Here is a 14229-nt window from a genome sequence, read left to right as displayed (position 1 = left end):
AACTGCAGTGTACCCCAAGGATCGTCGCTCAGCCCCAGGCTCTTCAACATCTACAAGGCCCCCCTCGTTGCCCTCGTCAGAAAACATTGGCTCAGCATAGTATCCTATGCTGACAACACCCAGCTCATCCTTTCCCTCATGAGGCAACCCAACATCACCAGACTCGGCTTCCAGGAAGGAATGAAAGACATCACTTCCTGGATGAGCAGCAGTTGTCTGAAGCTCAACTCGGCAAAGACAGAAGTCCTTGTCTTCTGCCCCACCCCCTCAGCATTGGACAACACCTGCTGGCCCTCTGCACTCGGGAGCCCCCCTACTCCCACAGACTACGCCCACAACCTCGGCATCATACTCTACTCCTCCCTCACCATGACCTGACAGATCAATGGCGTCTCTTCTTGTGCTATAACACCCTCCACATCCTTCACAAGACCTTCAAGTGGATCCCTGCCGAATCCAGAAAGACCGCCACCCAAGTGCTCGTAACCAGCAGACTGGACTACGGAAACACCCTCGACGCCGTAATCAACAAATCCCTGCTCCGGAAACTCCAGACCATCCAGAACACCGCCGCCAGGCTCGTCCTCGGCATCCCACGACATGAACACATCACCTAGCACCTACGACACCTCCGCTAGATCCCCGTCGAGAAGAGGGTAACCTTCAAGGTACTCACTCACGTCTACAAATCCCTCCACAACACCGGACCCCAATACCTCAACAAAAGAGTATCCTTCCACGCACCCAAGAGAAACCTCTGCTCAGCTGACCTCGCCGAAACCCTGCACATACTCAGAGCCAGAACGGGTGGAAAAGACCTGCAACGAACTCCCACTCAACATCAGACGTTTCCCCACCATAAGACCCTCACGGGTGAATAGTGTCCTTCACAAACCCCTGATTGATTGATTTCACAAAGCTGATCACTAAAATAACATTTTCATCTCTCCTGATTATTTCCTTTCTGCATTGGATAAATGGCATTTGAAATATTTTCCTGAGATTCTTACATAGTCATACATCTGGAAAACATGAAGAACATGGAAGTAGCAGATGAGCAAGTAAGAGAGCGGATTTCTTTCGATATTAGTCAGCAATGGTCTCCGCCCTTCACTCATGCATAGAGATCTTATGGTGGCCTTCACAGCAACTTTGAGGACCTCTACGTTGTGCTAGATAATTGCTAATTGACGTAAATTGATTCTGAAAAATAATTTTTACCCTTACTACTGACCTGCACCACCTTCTGTGGCAATTATTTCCAGTAGCAATAGAAGCACAGGAATGTTTTTGAGAGGAAGTAGAAGGGAACATGCCCAAATTTGATGCAGCCATACTGGTGCTTTCAAAGTTTAAATGGATTTTCACAGTGTTTTAGAGGGAAAGCATATAGGAATTCTGATCAATCATTAAGGTATTGCACAAGCAGCCTTAACCTTTTAAACATTAATGATGTGCATTGCTAGCATGTTGAATCATTGTTGGTCTCAGAAATATCTGCTGAAGGCACTGGGACTAAAAATGATGTTTACTAATAGCTGGTTTACTTCCTAGTGGCGAAAAATTTGAAGGTAATAGTTAAAACACTCATCATGTACATTTTGTACCTTCTCAGTATGCAATTCTACTGCGATGTTTTTGGAGATGCTACTACTTTGAGGGGATGGAATTTGACTGCAAATACCACGGAGGTGTATCTCACCGGTAGTCTCCATCTAAGACTGTGGTGTCCTGTTTCCTGTGTGCACCATAACACCACTTTTTCCTTTACAAAAAGGATAAATGCCTTCCATGCCAAGGTGATGGCTTTATGCTATACAACGTCGATATTGTCATGCAAGTCATTCTCATTCTGTAACGCACTAATGGAAGCAATGCTACAGTGGGCTCACCACATGAACTTTGCCTAGCCCACTCCTAGCTCACTATTGCGGAAACTGAATGCCTTCTCAAACATTGGGAACAGTGAGGAACAGATGGAGCCGGTGAGAGATCAAAAGGACCATACCCGTGTTATCTGAAAGCCTATCCTAATGATCTTAACTGATCTCATCTGCAGCAGTACACCTGGTATAATGAGGTATATAGCTTGGCATAGCAAGAAGTGATGTACGGGGTATGGTTTATTTCCACAGCTGCTGTTCTAAATGTGATGCTCTTAGGTCAAAGGAGAAACGGAAGGAGAAAGTAGTGATTGGATAACTACTAGTGCTTCTCACAGACCACTCCTTGATATGTTTATCTAGAACTTGTAAGACATGCAGTTGGTACTACAGTGTCATGCAGTTACCTTGTCCTGGAGCGTTTGCAAACCAGAATTTGCATTGGTAATGAGAAGATGAGTGAATGAATAGTGTCCTAAGTGGGAAAAGTTGTGTTGACTCTTAAACAATGAATCATTTTGATATGCATACACATAGATTTTCTGACAATCGTTGCCACAGCGGATGGATCCTTTGTGAGGATCCTTGGTGTTACATTTAGACTGAAGGGCGTGGGCTTTTGGTGAGACTTATGATAAATTATAACAAAGCTTAAATTTAAAATGTAGGTCTGAAGAAGATTTGTGACTTTGGATAGTGCTGTGAAGTACCCGCAAGCAGAGCACGAGTTGTCGCTTCCACCTCGACAAGTACTAAGGACATATTCTCTAGCAGTCTAACTCAGCATTATTTCCACGTCTTGTTATGCCATCAATGGACAGAGCCAGGGGTATCCATGACTGCTAGGTATCATGAAGGAAAATCTTCACATCGTCTCTGCTGCCTCACCCCTTTCTTGAGTGAGCGGCTTCTCTCAGATAGAGGACAAAGCAGAGTCTTCTAACTGGTACGTTTACAGACTCCTTTCTCAGAGTCATGGCTGTGGCTGTAACACCGCCAGAAACATGTCTCCACACCTTTTGGCAAGGAAGAAACATTAGGCAGTGTTGGCTGACTAGTATGATGTAGCTGATGATAAATTTGCTGACTGTCTTTGTGCAGGTATTTAGGCAGGGTCACTGGAATTATGTGTCAGGGGAGCACCAAATGATGTGGCAGGCTTGGCTAAACTGTGGGACAAGAAAGAGCAAGTTATGTGGTATAATGCAACACATTTTTTTCTAGTATTACTTCATTATTTGTCATTTGTACACATGCTAATACTGTCTGGGCAACGTTTTTACCTCATTAGTACCGTTTTAAAAACGAAATACATAAATAAGCAACTGAATGACAACTTAACCTTTGCGAAGGGCCTTGTTTGCACGTAGTGGAAGCTAGAAACCATTTTTTGTTGTTACAATCTGCAGATTGTGCAGCAGAAGGTGTATTATGTGTCAAATGCAGCAAATTCATAATGGTACGGAATACACACAGAATTGCATAATTCCAGTGGCCCTGGATAAGGGACATTACTATTATAACAGGTGTGAAGTGTGTAAGGAGGAAGAGCAGCACATGCCATTTCGTTCCCAGACATGGAGGCAATAGATAGCTATGATTGTTTTCTACTGAATAACTGCCCACCTAAGGTCTGGAGTGAAAACGTGAATAATCTTTTCAAACTCGGGTTCTAATCCTGTCAATATTGGGGGGAGGGTGGGTTGAGATGTAATGCTTTTTGTTTCAGCCAAATTACATCCACAAAGCATGACAAAAAAATACATTGTGGTCCCCTACACAAGCCATGAAGTGGCTTTGGAGTGTGTCTTTGAAAGGTCAAGTTCCTCTTTGTGGAGTTAGAGTTTGTTTGTGGAATTCTTTATGTGACTTGCAGAGCCTGTTTAATCCCAGGCAAGTAATTTATTAGCCTGTAAAAGTTTAGTAGAGTTTCAAAAAATGGTGCATGGTTTTCTTAGAAAACACCACGGTTTATTTTCTGTTGGATTGCTCCATGTCAGCATCATCAATTGTGGCCCTGTTGACTAGTCTCAAACTCTTTGTTGGGGTCTCAGAGAGCAAACGTGCTACTGGCTATGTTAATACTTCTGTAACTTCCGATTGTCTTTCATCAGTATAGGGATCAATGGTGTGTCACCAGAGGTGCTTGTCTCAGTCATTTTGGAACAAAGTAGTTCTAGAAACTGCTCTAGAGTAAGCAGAAACGGAGTATTATACAGAAATGGCCAAGGTGCCAAATCGTTAGAGTGAACTGGAGACATCATTGTTCTCAGACTCACACCCAAAAATATTATAGATTCAAGGTCAAGATTGCCACAAAAGTGCTCAGTTGGGGCATAAAAGTAACCAGAATAGTTTGAGTACTATTTGCCCAACGACCGTGGGCTTAATTCACAAACTGCATTTTGTACTATGTAAAGTCGTTCTACAGTAGCACGACCTGTTTACTACAAAAGGCGATTCACAAAGTGTACATCTCTACCTCCTTCTGTCCTGTGTTTTCTCTGAGGAGATCTGCCCCGATTTAATAAGTGTTTTCAGATGCTATGCCCAGGAGTCCCACACCACTGCTTTAGCGGGCGGGTGAGTTAGCGGCTCCCACAGAAGCGGAGGTAGGCAGATCCACCGCCATCCCACCAAGACAGGACCACACAAGTTTTCACACCCTATCCTAGCCACATAGAACCAGGCCACCAGATACCCAGCACCGAGGAAGGGTCGCTTTATGTACACGTCGACTGTCTGCCACCCATTGGAACAGGCGGGAGCCAGGACGCAATCCCTGCTCTTCGAGAGTTTCCAGCTTAGGCAGCAGCCCTGAGCAATGCCTTCAATCTGGGGTTTTTCTGCACTGGCAAGAGGCACTGAAGGGAGAAGAGCCAGGTTACCCTGTACCATCAGAGCAACTCGCCTGCTTCCCCCTGGTGGTGCACATGTGAATATCCGAATGGCCATGTGTGACTTTCCCTCATGCCCCTTAAAAGCAGTTCGTACTGGCCTAGAGGAGCACAAAATCTCCGCTTAGAGCACCTAGTGTTCCCTCGTATTCCCTACTTCTTCTCATCTAGGCTGCTCTGCTGCCCAAGACAGGACTTTTCTCAGTTGCTTGAAACACGAGTAGGTAGAGATCAGGCATGGGAGGTACCAGGCAGCAGGGCCTATTAGGGGGTCCCATCCCAGGGAAATACTGATTTGGTTCCCACATTGGTGTGCGTGGATTCTATCTTGAGAGGGATGTCTATTGCATCGTGCCCCTCCCGGAGGGGCCGGCTTCACTCACTCAGGTCCCTTGATTGTCCATCAGGTCATCCTGTGGTTGAGGAGGCGGTTCTGTGCCCGGTCCTCGTCCAACCGCTCCACCATCCAGCACATAAAGGAAAGACCAGAATCTGCGGTTATGTCCATCTTATGTCCGAGAGTTTGGCCAGCACCATCAGTTGCTTGGACCGCTCTGTTGTTAATGGTCATTCCACCAGTTCACTGTCAGAAACCTTATCACGACTTTTACTTCCTCTAGATAGTCAAGTTCGATTGTCTTTTTCGTGCTCTGCCATGGGCGTTGCGACCCCAAAAGGGCCAATCAAAAGACCTTACTAAACCAACTGTTGGTAGTAGCTACGGGAATGTGTGTACAAAGAGCAAGAATTTCTCATTCATGTGAAATAATTGGAATACCTATCACAAGCAGAGTTCAACAGGCTACCCACACCTGTCAGCGAAGGGTAGATGCACACTGATTTGTTCAGTGTAGCATGCATGAAGCCTCATATATCTAAAGGGATCACAGACCCGTTACTACTTAATCTCATGTGGCGGTACAGCACTTGTTCCACTAAGAAGCTGTACAATGACCACTGGGGGTAGGGTAAGTAGTTAGCTTGAAGGACTATTGTTGGTTAATGGAATTAAGCAGACAAATCACTCCAAAAACTAAGAACGGACATGCACCACCACCCACAGAATTGAGACAGAGCTATAAATCTGTCTATGCTTTCTGTGTTCTGGCCAGGTGAGGTTTCCTGTGTTGGGTGAAATTAAATATCACGCTCCACTGCTGGCGGTGTCCTTCTGTCACTTGCTTTAAGCTTCAGCTTTCCAACCATATTTCCCCAGAACCCAAGCACTTTGGTTTCCTGGAAGCTGCTAGATGGGTCATGGAAATAACACCACCAGATCACTAGACCGCATCATTTATGGTCGGAACTCCTACAGTAGCTGATCATCTTCGTACCTCGGTCTTTTGGTATTGATTAATTAAATAATTCTTGTAAAATGCTTTCGCTTTGGTTCGTCTTGCTGTAGTCCAGGAATTTCACCTATAGCGGCACAATACAAATTCCCCCGACCTTCCCTTTTAATCATGGCCCCAGTACTGGAAATCAGCAAAATAGAATCCGAGTCCTATTGCACTATTCCTAGCTGAAGTATTTAGGTGAACAACCTACAATGAACTCTCTCAATTTTTCAACGTGAATTCTTTTGGACACCTAGGACATTCAACATCATCAAGGGGGTGGCGAGAGGCAGGAGCTGGGGCAGGCGGTAGCTCGGCTCGCAGTGGACCGCCAGCTCGATCTCATGATCCAAATATGAGCTTTTAAACTGCAGCACCTTTATCATATTGTTTTGGAGTTGGAATACAGTGGCTGCAGGCACCAGACTTATCCACCATAGATCCTCATTAAAGGGTTAAAGTGTAGTCATTTGAACAAGCCTTGTATTGTTATTTTTCGTCACTACCTCCCAGAGTCGCGAGCGCCTAATTTGCACACTTACTGGCTTCCTTGGATGTGGTAGCTGTTTTTCCTACTCTAGCTCGAACCCTTATTTCATGTTACCCATGGGCACCATGGTAGGCTCAGAAAGTACCATAGAAAGTCGATGGGTCAGAAATCTGAATGAATAATCACTGTCACAGGAACATGCGATCAGCTTAAGGTTATCTACAGTCACCAAAGCAGACAGGCGAGCCCAAATTGGTCTTGGCTTGATAAATGCAGAGATCCCGGGAGGTCAGCACTCATCTGCATGTATTAGTTGTAGAATTACCACAGTTATGCAAGTAACAGATTGAGCGATGAAAGCAAACATAGCTGATTTAATTAGCCATTCTTAGTTTCACTGTACCGGCCGTGTTACTTAAATGTGCATGGCTTAATACTTGAGACAGACATATGCTACTGGCAGGATCAACCAGGTAACAGCACCTGCTGGACAAGAGGAAGAACTTTCTGCCCTCCCCGGACCAATCTTTGCATCCCTTGAAACCCTGCTGTGGGAGCACATGCTTTCCTTCAGAGGGCTGGGGATGGGACAGGGCAGTCAAAAAAGCTCTGGTGGGCCCAGCCTGTTCCACAACAACATAAAGGACAGGTGGGGTGAGGTGCAACCTAAGCCAGACACGGGTACTGCTCTGGGCAGCTGGGACACCTCAAGGAACAGTCGTTCCAAGCTGCTGCGGAAATGCGCTGGGTGGAGAAACATGTCTCAAAAATGTGAACCTATTTTACAGCGGGAAGGCGATTGAGTGAGAGAGAAAGAAAGGATTGTAAACACCTTGAATTTTACTTGTCAGAGTATCAATATTTATTCATCTTTCATGTCACTGATGCCTCCAGATATTTATTGATTGGTACAGCAGAAATCTTGTTTATCTCCCACTCTGCAGCTGCAGCGTTGTCATAAGACACCGGCTTCCAGTTATATGAAAGATTAATTTCAAACACTGCACCTTACCTTCTTTGGTATTTATGAGTGTAGGCGATGCATGTCAACGTTATAAGCACACTTTGTAAGACAATGGGGGTTTTAGTTTGAAATGACATACTTATTTAGGCGGATTTTAGAATGAAAACTACATATACTAGTCTACTGTGTACTCAGATATCTTTAAAGAGTAAACTCTAAACAAAGTGCACAGACATCAAAGAGCCCACAGTTGGCAAGTCCTATCTTTTGGTTATAGAGCTGTGAAAACTGGCATTGTTATTGCAAATTCCCAGCAATCTATACAATTCCATAAAAGAAGTCTGTATTTCATAAAAATACTAGAAATTGTGAATTTTTACACAGTTGTTAGGTTCAGAGTTCTGTAAAGGATTAGAAGCGCATCGATCTCCTTACATGTGATTTATATAATATTTAATTTGGATACAACTTAAAGTCGTTTTTCCCCATAGAAACGGAAGTTCATCGTAATAGAAGAAAAAGAGCATGATGCATTTACTTCCCTTGCCAAATCTTCAAAACATTTTCAGGTAAGCGGTTTAGAGGCTAATTTATTTTGAATGCCTGATACATTCACAGTGTGTTCTCATAAATGCAATATATAGTATATTTTATGGCCTGAAAGAACTGTCCCAGTGATTGGTTGCATTTCAATTTCTTGGGGTCCTATTCACTAAGGGAAGTCCTCATCATGCCTTCCGCCAGAGCCCTGGTTGTACAAAGTGCATTGGATACAAAGTTGGCACAGTGGATTGTCCTTTCCCTTTCTTTAGGTACTGGATTCCATTTCCCATACAAAACTGGTGTTGTAACTCATTGTTTGGGCTTTTCAGCATAGGACGGTGGCCATTTGGCTGGATTGCTTATTTTTTGGGGAAGTGAGGAAGAAGCCGAGACTGATTTGCAAATGGTTAGCCTTAGATGACCATTAAAACATGGAATTGAATGCTCCCAAGAGTGCTTGCCTGTCGTCAAGACGGATTAAAATATTTCTGTCCATTCCTTCTTGTTTGTCGTGGAGACATCTTCTCAAGTATTAGTAAGTGTTTACTCCAGCCACGCTAGTGTCATTCAACTTTGAGAACCACGTCTCACTAGTTTAACTTTACTTTCAACAGCATTATGCAAGATGTGCCATCATTACCATGTCCAAATCAAGGCCAGGGTTACAAATCCATGTGCATGGACTGCCAAATATGCCAGCCTTTGTTAATTTTATTTTATTTATTTATTTTTGAGATTTTTTATTGCGCAAACAAATACCCTGGGGTGTCTCGGCGCATGTGTGAGCTAACAGGACCATAATAATAGAATTCACTGGTCAAATAACCATGTCTTTACGAGCCTCCGGAAGCTCATCAGGTTGGGGGCATTTTTGATATTTAATGGAAGAAGGTTCCAGAGTTTTGGTGTGGCCACTAAAAAGCGACGGTCTCCCCAAGTTGCCGTTCTGGTGCGAGGTACAGGAAGAAGACAAGTGTTGGCAGATCTCAACAGTCTTTTGGGGGTGTACAGCTGGAGTGCCTCAGTCAGGAATTTGGGTCCTGTTCCATGCACTGCCTTATAGGCAATGCAGAGGGCCTTGAACTTAATACGGCTCTCTACTCTGAGCCAGTGAAGCTGGCGGATGGCAAGAGTAGTAGGCTGGCGGCGAGGGATGTTTAAAAGAGTTCTAGCAGCCGCATTCTGTACCGACTGTAACTTTGACAGCACAGATTTCTGGGTATTAAGGAAGAGGGCGTTTCCATAATCCATTTTGGAAAATACCAGAGTGGTAACTAAGGTCTTCCCGGCGGAGGAGGGGAGATAAGGCAGCAGTTTCTTTATTTTCTTTAGCATGAAGAAGGCAGAGGAGACAACCTTGTTAACATGAAGGTTGAAGGTTAGTTTGCTATCGAAGATGACTCCCAGGTTCCTCGCTTTTGCCACTGGGACAGGTGGGGAGCCCAGTTGTTTGGGCCACCAGATGGAGGACCATTCTGGGGCGAGGTTGCCAAAGGTCATAACCTCGGTTTTATCCGAGTTGAGCCTTAGGCAATTGGAGGACATCCACGTACTGACAGCAAGCATTGCTTCCTGAAAATTGGCTGCCACTGCTGTGCCGTTCTTGTGGATCGCCAGCACCAGTTGGGTATCATCTGCGTAGGAGGTTAATCGCACCCCATAGGCCTTTATTACCCTCGCTAAGTCCGCTACGTAGATGTTAAATAACGTGGGACTTAGCGAGGAGCCCTGTGGTACTCCACATGGTAGTGCAGAGACGGGAGAGTAGAAATTACCCAACTTAACTGTCTGAGTGCGGTCGGCCAGAAAAGATGAAATAAGGTCTCTAGCCGAACCGTCAATCCCCAGAGCTGTGACACGGTCGACCAAAATAGCATGGTCGACCGTGTCAAATGCAGCTGATAGATCCAGAAGAATTAAAATGGCCGTTCCTCCCTGGTCCATGATGGTTCTGATTTCATCAGAGGCTTTTATTAAAGCAGTCTCCGTCCCGTGTCCCTTCCTAAAGCCAAACTGCGTTTCGTCTAAGAGTTGGTACTCTGGCTAACATTCTCTTTTTTTTTTTTTTTTTTTTTTTGAAAACCTTTATTTATAAATAGGGTGTACACAGCTATTCAGCCGAACATCCCGGAGGCACGGCAGCAGGATCAGAGATCAGGATTGTTTCAGTACTCACGAATCTGTGCACAGGATGAATGAGGTTAATTTTAAAAGTTTTAAAACAGGATATTGACCGTTAGAAGGAATGAATTTCAATGTAATAACAAAAAGAGCAGAAAACGAGAAAGAAAGAAAGGAGGGATCAGTCACAGAATCTAGATCATAGAAAACAATCGGGCGCGGGAGGAAGCAAACACAACATATCCATCGGCATCTTTGAGGCGGGCAGTCAGTATACACATGTAATCAAACCTTAAGCACACCCGGCCATTGCCCGTACACGGAGGGGAATAACGAGGATCACTTATAAGCGAAGCCCACGGTCCACCGTCAAGAAGTCAAAAACAGGCAATTTACTGTACCGATCCCAGAACCCAAAAGGAAAGAAAAGAGACCGACTATCCGGTTAAACTAATGAAGAAAAAGAGGCCATAGAAACAAGAAACGAAAAAAACAATAATACCCCATCCTCCCCCACCCTGCACCTCTGCAGATGGCCATGGCCCACCCCCCTAGCAGCGTGCCTGTCGCCCAGTTTCAAAAAACCCGAAATATAGTAAGAAAAAGGGAAATATATAAAGATAGAAAAAAGGAAAAAGGAAGAAAAAGAAAAAAGACGGAGGAGGAGAAAAATCACAATTGCCCTCGGTCCCCTTACCCTCCCCTGCGACGCAAAGCCCCAGTCCTAAGCCTAGCGATTCAATAAGCATGTTATTTAAATTAAAACCCAGGGAAGGCGTCCGACACCGCCCCACCACAGCAAAATGGCGGATCCCCCGATCTTCATGTACCCCTAAAGTCGAGATCTACAGCAGTCTCACCCTTGACCCCTTCGAATGTTCACAGTGGGTACCGCCAACTGCACCAGCACGCATCCCGGAAAAGTCCCAGCCAGTCTGTGAACCTGCAGAAGGAGTCCGATCAAGCACCACAGTCCGTCACGATCCACAGCCGCCATGACACCTGCAGTCTTCCAGCCAAAATACGACCATATCGATCTCAAACTCTGGGCAAAGTCAAAGCAATCGAGTAACGTTCGCAGCATCCGCCGGGTCGTATTAGCCATAGGCTCAGGAGAAGAGAAAACCAGAAACATGTTTGTGGACGGATGCGCCGACAATGGCGGGCATCTCTCCGGGACAATAGGTTCACTAGCACGTCGTGTTCCAGACGACAATTGCGAGGTTGCGACATGAAGGGAGTCTCGATTCATAGGTACCGGGAATAGCGTAGTCAAAACAGCCAGCTTAGGGGCACCAGGCAGGGGAGGGTTCCTGCGCGAACGGGCAGTTTCGATGACATCCGCGATCGTCTTCTGGAGGGTAGAGGCCATGAAGGATCGTAGCTCCTTAATGGCGGCCATCAAGGTCCTCAAAGACGGCTCTGTAGTACCCCGCACCGCCTCCACACAGGCAGCCCCAGACATGGGAATGCAGAGCACCCGATTCTCCCGGGGACCGAAGTGCGGGTCGGGCAGGGGGGATTGAAGGCTCTCCTCAGAGCAGGGACGGGGTCTCTCGGTCAGTAGCACCAACCCGGCGAGGCGGCCAACCTCCGGGAAGGGAATCCCCGACCTCTCAGCCACCTTCAGGATAGGCACACCCCCGCCGTGAGTAGAGGACCTCAGGCACCTCACCAATATAGGCTGGGAAACCCTCCAGGTTAATCGTCCGGACCGCGTCTGGGGTAACTAGCGCCGCCGCTGCACAGCAACCCGGCTGGGTCATGAAGCGAGGTCCCGGCTTACAGGCGATTCCAGGCCAGGATCTTTCACACGACACAACTCCGCTGATCCGGGTGGAAAAGGTCTCGGGACCACACCGCCAGTGTCAGCAAAGATTACCCCGCACGGGGGTGAGGCGCGAAAGCGGGATATATTTCAGGATCTTCAGGCAACAGGCGGAGGTCAGCGGAGCCGAGGGCTTATGCGGCCATCTTCGTTCGTCGCTAGGCTCCTCCCCCCTGGCTAACATTCTTGACCTTGCTGTTGAGCACTGAGCATTTACACTGCTCAAACACAACACTTTTAGACACTTCTGTAATAACAAAAAGACCGGCCACTAATAGCACGGCACCAATTTACCTTTGCTATAATAATTATTTATAATTTTTTCCAGACATTACCGGAGGGATAAGTGCATTTTTTTCAATTTTGTAAGACTTAAGTATGGTTTTAATCTTACTTTGCCATTTTCAGTCTACATTGGATCCATCGGATGCTTTTACCTCCAGAAACCTGACTTGCATACTCCTCAATGTGTGCTCCCTGCCCCGAAATGCCCTAGAGATCTGGGACCTGATTGACACCCTCTCGTCCGACGTCACCTTCCTCGCGCAATCATGGACTAATGCCACCTCCAGCCCCGACATCACCGCTGCCATTCCTGACGACTACAAGATCCAGAGAAAGGACTGCCCCCACCGCCCTGGAGGAGGATTCGCCATCGTACACAAAACCCCCTCCGACCCTCCACATCCAGTAAGAGTGACTCCAACATAGAACCCCTCCACTTCCAAATCCAGACCGTCCCAGGGCCACGCTATGCGGCACCCTCATGTACACACCACCAGGACCCTGCTCCCAGTCCGCAAGTACCATCGCCGCATCCCACGCCATCACCTCCACGGACTACATCCTACTCGTGGACCTGAATTTCCACCTCGACAACGATGACGCCCCGACTCCACCACTCTCCTCGCCAACATAGGAAGCAGCTGGTCAACACGCCCACTCACATAGCCAGACACACCCTCAACCCAGACTTCGCGGGATGGACGAACTTCCGCTTCAGCCACACCACCCAGCCCCCCTGGACAGACCACCACTGCGTCCTTTCCATCTTCAACACCACCACTGCACCCAAACCCCCTCGCGCCCGCCACGAAGGAACTTGGAGCAAGGTAGCAGAGGAACACCTCAACTCCTCCCTCCTCCATGACCCCACTCCAGTGCCACGACCGACGCCAACTCCGTGGCCATAGAAGTTCACCGCTGGATCTCCGACTGCGCCGTCAAGCTGGCACCCCTCTGCCACCCCGCCAAACAATGCCCTCTGAAGGCCGCCTGGTTCACCACGGAACTGCAAGTAGCCAGACGATCCTGCAGATGCCTAGAGAAAACCTGGCGAAACCAGAAAACCACGGAAGCATGGAACAACCACAGGAGGCCCTATAGAAATACCACCAGCACATAAGAGTCACCAGACAGACCTTCATAAGAGACAAAATCCAGACCAACACGACCAACACCAAGGAACTGTTCAACATCATACCCCAGTTCGCAAAGCCCCCCAGCGAAGCCACGGACGTCACAACTTCCCAGGAACTCTGCGACAAGCTCAGCTCCTACTTCCATCAGAAGATCATGGCCCTCTTTGACAACTTCAGTGAACAGACACCAGACACAACCCCCAACCCCCCTACGCCTCCGATAAGCCAACCATCATAACCTGGAACCCCGCCACCATCGAACACATCACCGCGACAATGAAGAAAACCCACTCAAGAACCCCTATGGACCCTGCCATCTGCACATATTCCACATGTCACCGCCCGAACTAGGACGGACCATCAGCGCCTCCTTCTTATCCGGCATCTTCTCAGATGACTGGAAGCGGGCAGAGGTCAAACCCCTTCTCAAAAAACCTACGACCGTCCCAACAGACCTGAAAAACTACAGGCCCATCTCTCTCTTCCCCTTCGCGGCCAAGGTCACCGAGAGACTTGTAAATGCTCAACTGATCGCCTTCATCGAAGATAACTCCATCCTGGACGCCTTCCAGTCTGGATTCCGCAGCAACCATAGCACCGACACCGCCCTCCTCGCCACCACTGACGACATGCCCATGCTACTCGACCAGGGACACACTGCAGCCCTCATCCTTCTAGACCTCTCCGCAACCTTCGACACCGTTTCACATCGCACGCTCGCACCCAGACTTCACGAAGGAGGGAT

The 14229-nt window shown here is 47.2% G+C and overlaps 1 protein-coding gene and 1 pseudogene across 2 annotated transcripts in view; one reads left to right on the top strand and one right to left on the bottom strand.

Moving 5' to 3' along the window:
- ZGRF1 (zinc finger GRF-type containing 1) overlaps window positions 1-14229 on the top strand; it is an 829426-nt gene that overhangs the window by 350555 nt on the left and 464642 nt on the right. For both annotated transcript variants that reach the window (XM_078676730.1, XM_078676729.1), the window contains exon 8: window positions 8063-8140. In XM_078676730.1, coding sequence (XP_078532856.1) covers window positions 8063-8140 — 78 coding nt within the window. The remainder of the gene's footprint in view (window positions 1-8062; window positions 8141-14229) is intronic.
- Window positions 5342-7083, bottom strand: LOC144820695 (18S ribosomal RNA; annotated as a pseudogene).

This window comes from Lissotriton helveticus, chromosome 2_1 (assembly GCF_964261635.1).
Source record: "Lissotriton helveticus chromosome 2_1, aLisHel1.1, whole genome shotgun sequence".
Classification (NCBI taxonomy): Eukaryota; Metazoa; Chordata; class Amphibia; order Caudata; family Salamandridae; genus Lissotriton; species Lissotriton helveticus.
Note: the sequence above shows the minus strand (reverse complement) of the source record. Positions and strands in the feature narration are given on the sequence as shown.